This window comes from Semicossyphus pulcher, unplaced genomic scaffold (genome assembly GCF_022749685.1).
Source record: "Semicossyphus pulcher isolate SPU_LCO1_2020_fin unplaced genomic scaffold, fSemPul1.0.p SCAF_22, whole genome shotgun sequence".
NCBI classification, from domain to species: domain Eukaryota; kingdom Metazoa; phylum Chordata; class Actinopteri; order Labriformes; family Labridae; genus Semicossyphus; species Semicossyphus pulcher.
The window spans coordinates 18,135,836-18,152,100 of record NW_027211696.1 but is presented as its reverse complement, the minus strand read 5'-3'; the positions used below and the strand labels follow the sequence as shown (position 1 = coordinate 18,152,100).

Genomic DNA, 16,265 nt, shown 5'->3' with positions numbered 1-16,265 from the left:
GTTTTTCGACCTCGCAAGACGAAGCTTCGTGTCATTTTACGATAAGATAATTCTTTATTCATCCCACAACAGGGACATTTACAGCAGCAAAGTGGATAGTGCGACATTACAATAAAGAGCATATAAAAATAGGGCTAATAAGATAACTAAGTGTACAGCATGAATTCAATGAACAAATGGACCACCTGATGTAATAAAATAAGAGAAGTATTGCGCATGTTGAGAAGTGAGATAGTGATATTGCACATTAATAAATAAAAATAACATTTAAGAACGATGCTTTGTCTGCGACGGCAAATGAGTGAATATGTCAGTGGGCTGCACCAGCAGATAATGACCACATGAGGTCAGTAGTTATCAAAGAACCCGACAGATTAATTCACTGCAAATGTGATTAAGTGGATATGTAGTTTATATAGTTATTAACTCCAAAAGTATTAGAATACTCAGTAGGGAGGCAGTGTTCAGATCATTTACTGATGTAAAAGTAAACACGACTGACCGGGGTCAGCCCTTCATGTATGTGACTGACTGACTGACGATCATGGAGCATATTGGACCTCCACTGGCTGCTCCTCCGCTGTCCTCACCTACGTCCACAGCGCGCACCTGCTTTCAAACACGTTGTCGGCCTCATAAGGACAGTCCTTGTAACATATTGACCTGATGCGGTCAGCCACATACGAGGTTTTGACCTGGCCTTGTTGGTTTATAGTAACACTATGGTGTTAAACTTTCTTTGTACTCCACAGTTAACTTATTTTTCATGCCTCTGCGCCGGTGACAGCCGTGGACGGAGGCATTATATGTCCATCCGTCCGTCCCATTCTCTGCTTATAACTCAAGAATTCCTACGCTAATTATGATACAAGGCACAAACACCGTCTTGGACTCGAGAATGATCTCATTAGATTGTGAAGGTCAAAGGTCACTGGGACCTCACGTTCATCCCGTTCTTGTGAGCGCGATATCTCGGCAACGCCTTGAAGGAGGCCGGAGCCTATCCCAGCTGTAATTGGGCGAGAGGCGGGGTTACACCTTTACAGATCGCCTGTCAATCACAGGGCTGACAGGTAGAGACAGACAACCTTTCACGCTCACATTTAGAGTCGCCAATGAACCTAACGAGCATGTGTTTGGACTGTGGGAGGAAGCCAGAGAACCAGGAGGGAAACCACGCATGCACGGGGAGAACATGCAAACTCCTCACAGAAAGGCCCGCTACGTCTGAGCTGGGATTCGAACCAGAGGCAACAGGGCTAATCATTAAAGTCGCAATAAATGGAAATACCTGAGTAAAATTCAAGTGCCCAACATTTGACCTTAAGTACTTTCCACTGGTTTTGGCCGTGATTAACCATTAGGGAAGAAGCCGTTTAAAATATGTCCACACACACACACACACAATGAATTCAAAGTGCTGAGTCCTTCAGACAGAGGTGTGTGAAATAAAACAGAGAAACAGTCTCACAGAGGAGGAAGCTGGTAGCAGACCAGAGTGAGTGCCAACAGGAAGGGGCACAGAGGAGGAATAACACTGTGAAGGACTTCTTTTCTCTAATGACCTTCATACAGTACAGGAGCGGCTGGAAGCAGCTCCAGTCTACTGTACAGACAGCTGCTACATGTTTCTGACATGCTCTTCCTCCTCTGCTCGTCAGCTGCTCGGCTCACAGCTGTCAGAGGATTAGACGTGTATGATTTCCTTTCTGCGTTGCATAGAAGCAGGTTGGAGGGCCTACATGTTGACCTACATATCCATGATGAAATTAAAGGAGAATGAAAAGTAAAAGCCTCTGCAACTGAAACCGGCTCTGCTTCAGATTGCACGATCGGTCCTAATCTGGAAGTCATCAGGCTCTGTGCTCTGAGTGCAGTCCTTGTGGAGGAGCCACAGGGTTGTTCCAGAAGCTTCTCTGCCGTCCACATGGAGGAGGAACATCTGGGGAGGGACTCGTCGTTTTGTGATCGCACAAACACAAACACAGATGGGTAGTGCAGGAGTGAGACAGGGGGGGGAAAGAGAGCATACTTTCTAGCTTTAGATGGGTAAGGTATATTTGTGCATTTTCGAGCGGCTATAACTGATTTCCTTTTATAGTAGTGTATTTAACAACAGCGCAATTTCTTCATTTTAAGATAAATACATAATGAAAACGTAAGCCCCAAAGTTTAGGCTAGGCTCCTGAGTTTGATTTAAAGATGAAAAAGGCATCTGTCTTAAAACATCTCTTATAATCCCTCTGTATACTAACTGCTCAGCAGCGCACAGCAGACATAGCAGAGCATTTAGCAGCTTAAGAGCCAGATTTTCCCTCCGGAGGTGGTAGAGACCAAACACAGAGAGAAAATTGGACCCACATTTATCAAGTGGACACAAACACAACACAGAATGAGTGTTATGTTTCTCTGTTACTTCTGGATGACTTAATATAGAACTGTTTACTGATAAGTTAAAGTTGTAATCTCAAGGATCTCAGTTTCGTTCTCTTTGGCGCCACCTATGGTGATAAACGGTAATTGCAGGAGCACACTTCCCAGATATTCAGACAGTGTTGCATGTGTGACGTCCACGGTTGGCTCCGGTTGTAACTCTTGATTTTCCTGGCTGACGGTCGCTTTCCTTTTTAGACTGTTTGCTTCATCTGAGCGTCGAGTTTGTTTCTTCTTCTTTGGACAGGTGTTGTTTCTGTTGCCCCCAAAAGGCTAAAAAATACAGGTTTAAAGTAAGAGCAGTGGTTTAGAAAGTATTATGGTTTATTATTATTATTATTATTAAAAAACATCTCCATCACAAATAAAGATCCTGCATTCAAAATATATACATTTTCCCTGCGGGGATCCACTGGGAAATTTGATGTAGTGTGGCAGCCTTTCATTTCCTATGTGGAACGTCTGACTATGCCGCTTGCCCCTTGAAAATGGTATTGCTTTGTATATGCAAACTACTCTGTGAACTGGTGTTTTTTTTTTGTTTTGTTTTTTTTGTTTTCTTTATTTTGTTGTTGTCATTTGTCTATTTTTGTTTATTGTTGTTGGTTGCTTTTTCTATTTTGTTTTATTTAGCTTTTTCTTCGTTCATTATATCTGTCATTCCTGCTGTATCTGTATTCTGTATCTGTGAAAAAATTCAATAAAAATACAGTGACAAAAATATATATATATATATATATTTTACTTCTACATAGATTGTTTCAGTTGCTGTCCAACAGTTCCCGATGTAGGTGTTGGTCAATCCAAAGGGTGTCAAGATAAATCTGAGGTGTCATGAGATGATTAATTGTGCAGGAAGGATAACACTTCTGCTCTGCCACATAAATTTGTTTTATTTTGGTGGATTTTTTCGTTGAATATTCCCCAACAACATAAGCCACACAGGTTGGAAACTATCAGTTTAATTTATAACCGTGTTGTATTTTGTCAGCGAACCACATGATGTACTTATTCATAAAAATGTAGACTAACTAAAGCTTTCAGATACCTGTATTTTTGTAGAAGTACAAAGTGGCATGTGACAGAAATACGTCAGTAAAGTATAAGTATCTCAAAAGTGCTCTGAATATGAGGCGCACATGATACACATGCGGAGTTCTGCATCAGTGGAAAAACTGATCACCCGCTGGCTGGAAAACATACCCACCCCCACCTCAAGGGCCAAACCGAGGTCTCAAGCTGGCTGCTCCACTTGCTGCATCTCCTCCTCCTCCCACTCCTCCTCCTCCGCTGGATAAAAACACTCAAACTTCATTTTTTTTCCCTTTTCTTTATTCGTTTGGCAGAAACAAATGGGAACAGATAGGACTCTATCTATGACTCGACAGGCTCCCTGAAACCAGACATTACTAATAACAGCAATACTTCATTTGTGTGTCCTCATCATTCAGTCTTTGTGCAGAGATTACAGGATGTCTGCGGAATGAGGACCAGACGCAGACCTTTCACAGGTCAGCTTCGGCAAGGATTCAGCTCACTTCATTTCAGGATTCAGGACCTTTTCTCTCGTCCCTGTGCAGTCTGTGTGAAAAACAATTCCCATCGATACATTTCAAAGGTCTACAGACACATAAATCAGTCAATAACAGTACATTCTGTAAGCTTCTTGAAGGACATCCACTCTGATTCTGCAAGTAGTTTATTCTGGCTGAGTAGTGGTTCCCTTGTTGAGTTTAACACTCGCTTTGCAGCTTCAACAGGTTCGCTGGTCGTGTTTTTAAGGCAAGAGTGACCAGCCTGGATCGAGCCGACCGATCATTCTGCGGTATGTACAAAATATATATAATCACACTTATTTACAGAGCATGTGGAGCCCCTCTGGGCGTCCACATGGCTAACATGAAAACAGACACAGCACCTCTAGTGGCAGAAAGACAAAGACACTGAGAAAAACTTGGCACTTTCTTCAGATTTCTCCCACATACACGCAAAACAGAAACAAAAGGGGAGTCAGTTTTAGTGGTAAACAATGCAGGAGCCTCCGTTTGTTGAGTGTTAATGGCCTTCTTTTACTTTCCAAAAGTTTCTGGGTCTCAAAGGAGGCAGATGAGGCTTTTCCCCTCCTCGATCTCCTCCTGAACCTTGTCGCTGGACGTGGCGATCTCGGCCTGCGCGGAGAAGACGGCGCACAAGAAGGTGAGCACGGTGCAGCCCATGGCCGTGTAGAAGGCCCAGCCCATGGAGCAGAGCCCGGCCCGGTATGGAGCGGCGTCGGGGCCGCAGTACAGCAGGACCTTGTCTGAACCCCAGCCAGCGGGGTACAGCATCAGACCCAGGATCAGAAACAGACCTGCAGAGGAGGGAAACAGAGAGGAGGAATGTTAACCAGTGGTAATTTATCAAGAGAAGTCCAAACAACATAACCATTAAAGTTCTTGACCTTGGAAATAGAAGTGTGAAAATGTCATCTTTACTCCATATCCACTTTCTTACTTCAATTAAATTCAACGACCTCCATCCTCTGGTACGTCTCTTGCCAAAGTGCCATCATGGCGTTTAAAGCATCTTATTAAAAAAACAAAAACGTTCCACCACACAGAAATGATTTCCTGCCGACTGCCTGAAACGTGCCTGCAGAAGAATCACCGTAAGCCCTTTAGGAAACAAAGACCTAGACCTGAAACTTGACATACACGTCTGTCAGGTCAGCACACGACAAGAGAGAGGAGAACAACAGGAAAAGGTGGCCGGAGGGCTTTCCCGCCTGCCCCAGTCACTCGCTGACCCTCCGGCGTCCTGCGTCTCGCTGGAAGGATGGGGTCACTTCCTGTCTTACAGTGACCCACTTTTACTGCCGCTCTGTGCAGACTTGGCTTCGATATCTTAAAACAATTCCCGACAAACAATTCCAGTTCTTCTTTTAGATGCAGCAGATCATCAAACACAACCTTTGTTCTTTCAATTGGGGCTGAACCTGACTCCAAACTCCAACATGAGTCTCTTGTTTTACCTTTAAGACTGTATATTGAAGTTTTTCATAAGTAGTGGCTGTCAAACGGACATTAAAATATTTTCTTAGTGTTTTAAGTCACATTTCAAGCGTTACCATTTAACTTGAAGAAGGGTTTTAGTTAGTTAGCAAGCTAGAGTTAGCCTGTAAGCTAGCCTCTCCAAAGAGAGTGGAGAGACACTTTATTCAGTGTTTTTACATGTTTAATTGACAAGGTTCATTTGTGTTTGTGTAGAGACATCTACAGAAACTTGGCTCTGGGTAAAAATGATGAACAGTGAAGAAATCCAAACCTCAAAGCAAACTAAGAATCGTGAAACAAGCTAGCAGCAGCTAAGCTCACAAACCTGCCCGTCATCCTCTGTCAGCTAGAAAATAAACGGCTTCTCCTTCTGTGAAACTGCTTTTAAAAACCTATCCTATTAGTTTTGGAGAGTTGGACACCTCTGCTTTAATTTCGCTACAGGTAAAAACTTTGTGAAAGATGAACAGTGACGTTAACTTAACCGAAAAACAATCTACAGTAAGCATCGTCAAAACAAGCTAGCAGCAGCTCAGCTAACAGCCACTCCTGATGTCCTGTGTTCAACACATAACAGCTTTAGAAAACATAAAATAAAGCAAGTTCACAATATAATCTGTGTTTTTTTTCTGGTTTTAAACACTGGGTTTGTTTGTTCTGTGCATAAATTAAGCTTTGGGTAAAAACAAGCGAAGCACCGACAAACAAGCTAGTGGCCAGCTAGCAGCCCCTTCTGATGTCTTGTTTCCAACGAAGACGAGTGTCAGCCTAACACTGATTTTTCACATAAAACTGCTTTATTAAGTGTTTTTATAGGTTTTTATCACTGGGTCTGTTTGTTTTTGAGAGCTTGAGATCTCTATAGCTGTTGTGCTTAAAAAAAAGATCCTCTTGAACAATGACAACTAAAAGAATTCTAACCTAGAAACAAGCTAGTAGCAGCTTTGCTCACAGCCTTTCCTGATTTGAATGTGCCAGATGGAGAAGAGGGTCAAAGAAAAAGGGATTTTTTTTTTACTTACTTCTTTGCTTTATTCATTGTTTTTTTTTAACCTGTCATCATCACTGGCTCCATTTGTTTAGGAGAGGTAGAAACCTCTGTGGTAAATTCGGCTAACGGCTAACAAAAACCTTGTGACTGAAGGTCATTTTGAGACTCGGTTTACAGCCTGCCGTGCACTTGCTCTTGCATTGCTTTGTGTACAATAACTCAACAAAAAAAAGCCTGGATTTGACTAAATAGTTTGGTTCGACTTGATGTTTTCTCGACTGTTTTTTAGGGGGTTGCCCTGCTTCAAGTATATCACTGACATGAGGTTTCAATTCTTCCATCTGCTCTGCACTTTCTCCAGTGATAGCAAATCAGTCAGATGGCCAGACAAGGAGGCGGGTCACCAATCAAAGCACAGGAGGAAACATTTACAATAGTACAATTACAGCTAATAAACCAGATGAGGAGAAAGAAGAATATCAGTCTTAATGTCTTCACCCTGCAAAGAGCCGGTTTCTCTGCTTCGCTTCGTAAAAAACAAACGTGGAGGTGAAACAGTCTCGCTCTCCTTACTTTCATTCTCTCCTAATCTCTCCCTCTCTCCCTGCTTCCTCTCCTTTCTTTCTCCTCCTCGCTCTCTCGCTCTTAAAGCACCCAATATCGTATTAAACAAGGAAATGAAAACTAGGTCATAAATTCTTTCCACATGTTGCTGCATTGCCCTGACATCCAGACCGGCTCTAGTGATGGATTGAAGGTATGGTTTTAATTCTCAACTCCACCCCTCCAAAGACCCCCTCCACCCTCCTCCCCTCTCTCTCTGCACACACACACACATGCACACACACAACACACACGCAAATCCCCCCTCTACGAAGCTGGACCTTCTAACCTAATATCCCACAGCACTCCACCCTCCCAGCCTCTTTACTCCCTGCGCTGGCTCTTGTCTCCGTTAACTTCCAAACTGTCAATTCTTCACCATCAATCCATTTCTGATAGCTGCTTCCATGCCGCCACCACCACCACCTCTCCCACCCTCCCTCCTTTCTTTAACCTCTGCTCCCACAGCCTCCACCCTGTAATACAGCACAGCAGGTCTGCTCTGTGCTCCAAGAAATCTGGCCTCCCTTTCCCTTTCCAGGAAAAAAAGAGGAGCTGCTGATGAGGAAATAAGAGGGGACAGCGAGAGGGCAAAAGGAAATACTGGCAATCCGTCAGCTATTTTCTCTATTTATTCATCATGCTTTGGTTTGTAAACCAGTGAACTACCATTAAGCGTCTTGTTCTGTCCAACCAACAGTGTAATTAAGACAATGAGAAGCAAGCAACATTTGACACGCTGCAACCATAAAATGCTTAAAAGAAAAAGGGCTTAATCGATAACCAAAATAGTTTAATGTAATGTAGAACTGCAATGATTAATCGATTAATTAAAGAATCTATTTGCCAACTATTTTAGTAATCAATTTATCTTTTCAGTGATTTTTAAGCAGAAATGTCCAACGTTATCTGGGTTTGCTTTTTATAACAGTAAATAAATAGTTATTTGGGTTTTGGGGCAATTTGAAGACTTTGGTCTCTCATAAATTTTATTGACTAAAACATTGATGAATGATGAAAATAATCGGTGGATTAATGGCTCTAATAACTAACAACTTATCGATAAATCCTTGCACCTGCAATTTAAAGAAATAAAAGACCCTCTCTTTAGCTCTGTTTCAGGGAGAGGAGGTCTTACCATACTCTAACATTTTATTATAGTAAGTTGCCAGTTTTCTAATCAGGTTCACCTAGCTTAAACTAGAGCAGGCCAAAGTGCCAGCCTGGCAATAAATCCTCCCTTCATGATGGTTATATAGTTCAGTGTTTGCTGTTTTATTAGAGAGGTGTTGATTCAACTTTATGGCCATTACAAAGGCTGTGATTTGTGGTGCTGTTGATTGTACGGCGTTGGACAAGCAGGTGTTTCTAATACTTTGTCTGTGTTATAGAACAACTTTATACATTTTAGCTAGGCGTACCTAATTAATTGTCAACTGAGAGCATGTTGTATTAAAATCACTCGTCGTCTTTTTAGTGCGCCTGCTAGCATGTTTAGTACTGTTTGGCTAACAGTACAGCCTCTCAGAGCCGTTAGCAAGCCTCTTAACTCTCAGTATGTTTATATCTAATGTATTATTTGTCCTGAGAGCTTCATTCATTGACTGTTTGGCAACTTGGAGGTTAGTTCAACAAGCTAACACACCGTACCTTATAAACTAATATGGTAAACATGTCAGCAAAGAGACCTATTACAACATCCAAAGGATACAAAGCAACGTTAGCTTAATTTGGTTGTGTTTGTGTCCACTGAGTGAATGCTAGATCAATTTTCACTCTCTTTTGTTTCTGTTTTTGGTCTCCACCATCTCCTGAGCGTAATATCTTCCTCTATAGCAGTTAAAGGTTTGGCTATGCTCACAAGCTAGTTGCTAACAGTTAGTGCAGCCTCATAAAGGCGTTAGCAAGCCTCTTAATTCTTAGTATGTTTTTATTTAATTTATTATTTGTCCAAATCTTCATTCATTGACTATTTGGCCACTTGGGGGTTAGTTCAACAAGCAGTATTATCCCCTTATAAAACTAATAAACATGCTAGCAAAGTTACCAACACTCATCCTAAAGGATACGAAGCAAAGTTAGCATTAATTTGGTTGTGTTTGTGTCCACTCGATGAATGTTAAGACTAGTATTCACCCTCTTGTAGCTCTGTTTATTGATCTCCACCATCTCTAATTATATCTTCCTCTATAGCTGCTTAATGTTTGGCTCACAATGTTCACAAGCTAGTTGCTAACTTGGTCCGTCAGTTAGTACAGTGGGTTTATCAGAGCTAATAGGTGTGTGATTACAGTGTTTGTAGGGAGCTGCTGGAGTGAATTAAACTGGTAAACCTACAGGCAAGAAAAACAAAACAATGAGCTTAAAGACGCTAAAGTGTAAGTTTTAAAACGCCTCCCATTTTAGAAATCACAGAGATATAAATGTAAATGTTAAAGTGTAAAAATAAAGTCTTTCCTAGTGCCACGTGTCCCCTACTTTGTAACAGCCACACCTCCATTGTAAACACTGATATCCAGTAAAAGCATGAATGGAAATCCCATTTCCTATCAGTCAGAGGAACAGTACTGCTGTCCTAATATCTTATGTCAGAGTTAACATCACACAGTAATGCAGCTTTAATTCCTGTACGTTGTTATGTTTGAGTCATGGTCGACGCTTAAACCTGTGACGAGGTCTGTGAGTCACGGCGGGAGACAAAGTTTATGGTAGGTTATATAAGCATTAGACCCCAAACACCAAACACACAAGATTTGGAGACAGTTTTATGGCTGAGTTTGTTTGCCGTCTTGTCTCTAATCCTTTGAGGCTGACTCAAATGAGGAAATCTTTTCAATAAATGCATGAAAAAATAACTTAGAGGTAGACTAACTGGAGCGCAAGGAGCCTTCAGGGGCCCTGCAGGATACACAGCGTACCAGACTGACCCTCAGCAGAAGACCGTCTGTTTTAGCCATTTGATTACGTAAAGGAAACGGAATGGATCTACCTTCAGCTGAAATCTCTAAACCACCTGAGCTCAAACTGACCGTCAGTTTAATGGCATTCGTGGCCATCGGAAAGTGTGTCATAGGGGACGAAGAAGTAAAAAGCAAGAGTGACATCAGTGTGAAGACTAGGTCAATGGGCTTTGGAGTAAATCCAGTGAAATGACGTGACCATCTCTGGCAAGGGGATCACAATCTTCCCATCTGAGGTCAATCACTTCCCCAAACATCTGCCGTCTGGCTCCAGTTTTCTTATTAGCGGAGGGTCGGCAGCACTAGTGGAAATAGTGATTAGTAGGGAGTCAGCGTGGTAGTATCAGTGAGTGTGATATCATTTACAGGCCTCATGAAAAGGCAGCAGTTTGAGTTCAAGACTCAAACAAAGCAAAGGAACCTCAGCAGTGACACTGTTAGATATCAAACGGACAAATGCTGGGTCTTATCTCTTCCTGCGGGCGAAATGAGTAAAAGGTTATCGGCCTTTAGCTCCAGAGGCCTGAAGGAAACCCTCCCGCCTCTTCGGCTGTTTGAAGCTCCTCTCGCCCCCTTTCCTCTTCCTCTTCAACATCCTCATCCTCCCCACAAAGAGGAGACTCAGCGGTGCATTTCCCTACTTTCATTACCTGCCATTTGTCCCAGACTCAAAGTCATTAATAAGGATGATAAATAACAGGCTAACAGAGATTGTTTAATCATTGCTTAGCAGCTGTAAATATGGATAACAGGCGTGTCAATCTTGAGATTTCTCTCGAGTAGATTTCTCGATTACTCATTTAACAAAAGCTATTTCAATAATTGTTTCTTATGAAAAGAAAGCCAAGTGAAATATGATTATTTTCTGGTTTCTTTCCTCCTCTATGACAGTTAATTTAATACTTTTGTCTTACAGAGGAAACAAGACCTTTTAAGACAACATCGTGGGCTTTGAGAAACATATTTTTCACAATTTTTTTATATTTTATAGACCAAAAAACTAACCGAATTATTCCTAAAACAATCGACAGATTAGTCAAGAATGGAAATAACCATCAGTTGTAGCTGTACTAAAAGGTTTTGAGCTTTGTTTCATGTATTTATCGCAGATCTGACACCTAAAGAATAACGGAGGAATCATGGAAGCAGAGCAGCGAGTGTAGCTTGTTTTGCTAACTAGCTTGAAAACCTACAGTAATAAATAAGAATTATTTCTAAAGTGAATTATGATATAATTATCTGACTACATTATTAATATAACAAATTAAACATAGAGGGCAATCTTTACGTTACAAAAAAAAACACGTGGGGCATCCAATGTGTGGGAGCTGAGATGCTACTTTGTCAGTTAAGCTAATGTTTAAGCTAGCAACTGACTGTAAACTCTACTGCACTAAGAATTCTTTTACTTTTCACACTTTAAGTACATCAAAGTAACAATAAATACTGTTTTGATTGTTAAGGTAGGATGTTTCCTAGAAGTGGAGTACTTTGACATTATTAGTACTTTTTCTTAAACAAAGGAAATGCATCCAACAGAAACATACTAGCATACAGTGATGTGATATAGTCGATTTTAGAAAGAATCCGTGTATTAAATCATCCAGCAAATTTAATTTTGGACAAATAAATTACATTACATTGACTTGAATATAATTTAAAACCCAATACCGCCTTTAAGGAGTCCTGCTTATTGATTTAAAACCCTGCCCACAATAATTCACCACAGATACAGTATTAAAGGGGCACCCTACATCTAACTCACACAACTATATTCAGACAAGTGAAGAAAATATTATCCTCTCTTGGGGTCAGCAGGCCTGCAGAGAGCTGAGTTTACAGCTTGGCACGTCCGTCACCACACACCCACCTCTTCTCTGTTTGGGCCTGCACCAAATAAACAACTGTGGGGGAGGACAGCCATAATCACCACAGGGCTGAAAGCTACAGTCTGCGCAAAGAGGAGGTTCAGCGGCCTGATCTCATGGCCTCCTCCCTCCCATAATTCACCACAATGAGTCAAAGTGGCCGGAGCCACAGGATACACAGCCTTCAAACACACACACAAAGAGATACGCATGCGTGCTGGGCTTGATTTAAGAGTCAGAAAAGCTCCAGCTGACCGGGTAGAGAGTAAATATTTGGGTGGCAGTTACTCTGAGTGACAGCTCCGAGGGGGGAAATAAGGCTCCAAGTGTTTTAAACTTCTGACTGCTTTGTGTAAAAAGTCACAAAAGGCGCCACGAGAATCAAACATAATTCAAGAAGAGTGGGAGTTGTGGCGCTCGTAATGAATGTGTGCAGCTGAAAGCACAACTTTTCATTTACCTTGATGAACCGTGGACGCCACAGGAATGAAGACAAACAAAAGAGATGGACTGAGTTAGCTTTAAGACATCTTTGTTGTCTCTGCGTACAAAGGGCGATAATGAGGAACCATCTCAAACAGTATATGACGAAACAATGTTTTGATGTCGAGGAGGTGTGTGGCGACGCTGTAGGTGGGACTGAGATGTGTTATGCTAGCAGAGAATGGCGTCAAAAGGGAGGTCATTACGGCGGCACACTGGACCACACATGCTGCCGCTGTAGATGCAAAAGAGGTGTGATGTTAAAGACAGCAGCGTCAACGTCTGGTGTGACTTATTACGGATGAGTCGGGCAGCAAATACATGTCCCGTCCTGCTGGTTCAGTTTACAAAGACGTTGTCTCAGCTCAACATCAGTTTGTATATTTTAGACAGATCTGTTCAGCGTATAGGGCCACATTCCCACCTTGAAAAGGTTGTGTAAAAGGGGCTTTAGGGAGAGAAGCTCAAACCCTGCAAACTGTCACATGTCCAGACACCTGGTGCATCACATTATGAGGAAGTTGGTTACACAGAGGAGGGAGTGAAGGGGTTTAACCATCCAACGAGCAGTTCTGATGAAGTGTACTTATGCCATAAAACTATTTGTTTAATGACACTTAAGAACACACCTAAGTTTGGTACCTTTGAACTTGAGGAAGAAACAATTTGAGCCTTCAGACGCTTTAGCACACAGTACGCTTTATATCAGCAAAAACCACCAAAACATTTAAATATCTGTGTCGTATCTCACCTGCGATCCCTTGCAGCAGTCCACACACGTTGAAGATGCTCTTCTTCATGATGCTCTGGAAGCACATGGTGAAGACCGAGATGAACGCCACGGCGCAGAGCAGCAGGATCCCCGCCGCCAGGAAGATCGAAGTAGCCTGCCAGAACCCGCTGGCAATCTCCCCAAAGTGTATGGCGTACGGTCCGCACAGTATTCCACGCTGCAGGTGGGGCAGTTTTATACAGCGGCCGTAGATGCCTAAAGTTGGCCTGTAGGCCTCTCCGGCTGTGGTGGACCCATGGTGGCCGAAGACGGCGTCTGGGGTGCGGGGGAATCCCACCAGCCAGTCTGTGCTCATGAAGGCGATGAGCTCCCCGAACGCGGCCACGATACTCAGCAGAGTCCAGAGCATGGAGCGGCAGGTGACGATCACATGGCACATGCTGACGGCGGCTGGAGTCTCACAGCGCTGAGAGGTGAAAAGGTGGAGCGGAGGCCTTCAGAAGACCAAGGAGCTGAGGGTTGTGATCCTTTCTGCGGCGGAGAAGTGAAAGCAAATGAACACTTTACAGGAGGTGACAGCGCCGTAAACACAAGGTCCAGGTCAATGATTCACAGTCTTCTGGTTCCCTCTTCTCCTTCTTTCGCTTCTTATCTTCTGTTGTTCCTCCTCCTCAGACTCGCCCTCCTTCTGTCGGCTCTGCGTTCAGGCTCTTATTCAGTCTGGTTTTTGGTGTCTACATTGTATTGAAGTTGTGTTCCCTGAGCCAGCCCGCTGGCGTCACATCAGACACACCTAAGACATAAAACAGAGAGGCAGAACAACAGGGTGAGCGCTTTAATTGCATACATAAAATGTAATTGCACGTGTACAAAGAGCTCCAAGATAATCAGTAATTCGTGTTTTATTTGAGGAAGAGCAGCTCTCCTTTTTCTCTCCTTCCTTATTGCGAACAAGCAGAAGTGCAGATAAAGAGGAGAGAGTGAGGAGGAGGAGCAGAGGAGGACGGGAGGCTTCTGGTGTAGATCTTCAGGAGAGGATTTAATGAGTTGTGTGTTCATTTGAAGTGGGCCTCTTCTGCTTTCAGTGTGTTTATGTTAAAGGATTTGTGATCAGGGCTCTCGTCATGTTCCCTACTCCCTGTGGGTCTCCGTGACTGTGGTTGTAAAGATGAAAACTAGAAAAACATTATGCTTGTCCCTCTCTGTGTGTGTGTGTGTGTGTGTGGAGGTGGAGATGGAGATCGGAGGGTTAAAATAGACGTGGAAACGGCAGAGCGAGAAGCGGATGCAGACACAGAGAAAAACAAGCCAGAGGCCTCTCTTTGAGCGGCCCCATAGCTGACCCGGGGTCAGCCAACGGTTGATAACACATCGGCCGTCCGGCTGTCACATGACCGCTGATAACCTGGGTGACATCAACCCTGCTGCACTGCTGAGTCAGTGACACGACAATGAGGAAGCTGCTAATGGTGTCAGTTCATAGTAAGGCCTCATCGTACAGCAAGCACTACACAACTGACACAATGACATAGAGAAAAAAAATAAAACCTTTCTAAATAAATGTGCTTTGCTTCTTTTTATAGCCGTCTACAATCCAACAACAGTAATCAAAGCTGTAATCGGTTCGCATCAGCTTCTACACTTAAACACAAGGTGTCACAAAAGTCTCAATTAGGCAGATCTTACAGTGCAAAGACGGTGATGATGGGCTTTGAATCTCAGGCAGCAGTCGCACAGGTTAAGTGATAGCCTTCACAGCCAAACAGTCACACAAAAGATTTCTACTTCAAGAATCTTATAAGAATGTAAAGATACACCTTTAAGCCATGCTAGCAGCCGTGTGAGGAGGCTGCACTTCGGCACAACGTTGCTTTGAGCTAACAACAGCAAGCTAACATTCCCTAACATGTTGATGTTAAGCATTTATAAAAGGTTCCTCATGTTCACCACTTAGTTTGATGTGTTAGCATGCTAGCATTTACTAATTAGCGTAGCTGAAGCTGATCTGATTTTCAAGAAAGGAATCAAATGATATTTTAGGAAACATGTGGATTTACATGTCTTAGGATAAAGCCTTGCTAGCAACCCTGTGAACAGGCTGTATTTAGGCACCTTAAGCTAAACGCTAACATCAGCATATTAGGATGCCCACAATGGCAATGCTAACATTTATTGTAGGTATTATATCTATCATGTTCACCATCTTAATTTGTCGTGTTAGCATGCTAACATTTGCTTATTAACGCTTAACAAAAATTACGGCTTAAGTAAAAGCTAAAGTCCTTTCTTTAGAAAGAGTCTGTTTCATCTTTCAAGGAGTTACTTTGCATTTATAACGTATCCTTTGTCAATTATTAAAGTGGTTCCCAACCTTTTTTCCTTGGAGCCCCTCCTGCTTGTGTCTAAGAAAGGCTGAGCCCAAAAATGATCACCAATCAGCTGATAGTACTCAGAGGTGTGGCCTATAAAGTAGCTACTATATTTCAATTATGACCAAAAAATATATTTTTTAATAGTTGTACAGACTTTTGATGATCAAGTTAGTGTTTTTTTAATGATTGTATTTAACAGCAAATCTAATCTTGACAATCTCAATGATGACAAAGCCTTGCGCACCCCCAGCGATCTTTGGCGCCCCGCTAACAGGGGCCCGGACCCTAGGTGAGGGACCACTAAATTACTAGATGGGGGCGGAAAAAATGCCAACTTTGATCTCTGTACGTTAGCTAGGAGGTGATTAGCTTAGCTTTGCACTAAAGATGGAAGCAGAAGCTAGCCTGGCTCTCTCCAGAGTACAAATATGTTTCTGCAAACAGTGAGTGGAAATGTTTTCAGTGTGTGGAGAACATCACAGACGGGGCAGGAAAACCTATCATCTCAGATCCATTGGAGCCTTCTGAGGTTGGGCAACACATCCTGAGGCCGGCTGTGGGGCTTTTCCCTCAAGGCCTCTGTTTACAAAAAACATGGGTGTTCAAAATCAAGTCTTCTGAAGCTTATGCATTATATTGTGGTATTGAGTTGTGTGCTGTCCTTATTTTGTGTTCTTTTAACTTTGGGTGGAGCTAAGCTAACCATTTCCCACTGCTTCCCGCCATTATGCTAGTCTAAGCTAGTCTAAGTCTTAATGAAGGAGTGCATTTCCAAACATGTAAATCCTTA

General features: G+C 42.6%; 1 protein-coding gene across 3 annotated transcripts in view; it reads right to left on the bottom strand.

The window, feature by feature from the left end:
• Window positions 1-3,762: 3,762 nt before the first annotated feature.
• lhfpl2a (LHFPL tetraspan subfamily member 2a) overlaps window positions 3,763-16,265 on the bottom strand; it is a 48,152-nt gene continuing 35,649 nt past the window's right edge. For all 3 annotated transcript variants that reach the window (XM_069673570.1, XM_069673571.1, XM_069673569.1), the window contains 2 exons: window positions 13,122-13,896; window positions 3,763-4,783 (listed from right to left, as the gene is read on the bottom strand). In XM_069673570.1, coding sequence (XP_069529671.1) covers window positions 4,527-4,783; window positions 13,122-13,542 — 678 coding nt within the window. In that variant the 5' untranslated portion in view covers window positions 13,543-13,896 and the 3' untranslated portion in view covers window positions 3,763-4,526. The remainder of the gene's footprint in view (window positions 4,784-13,121; window positions 13,897-16,265) is intronic.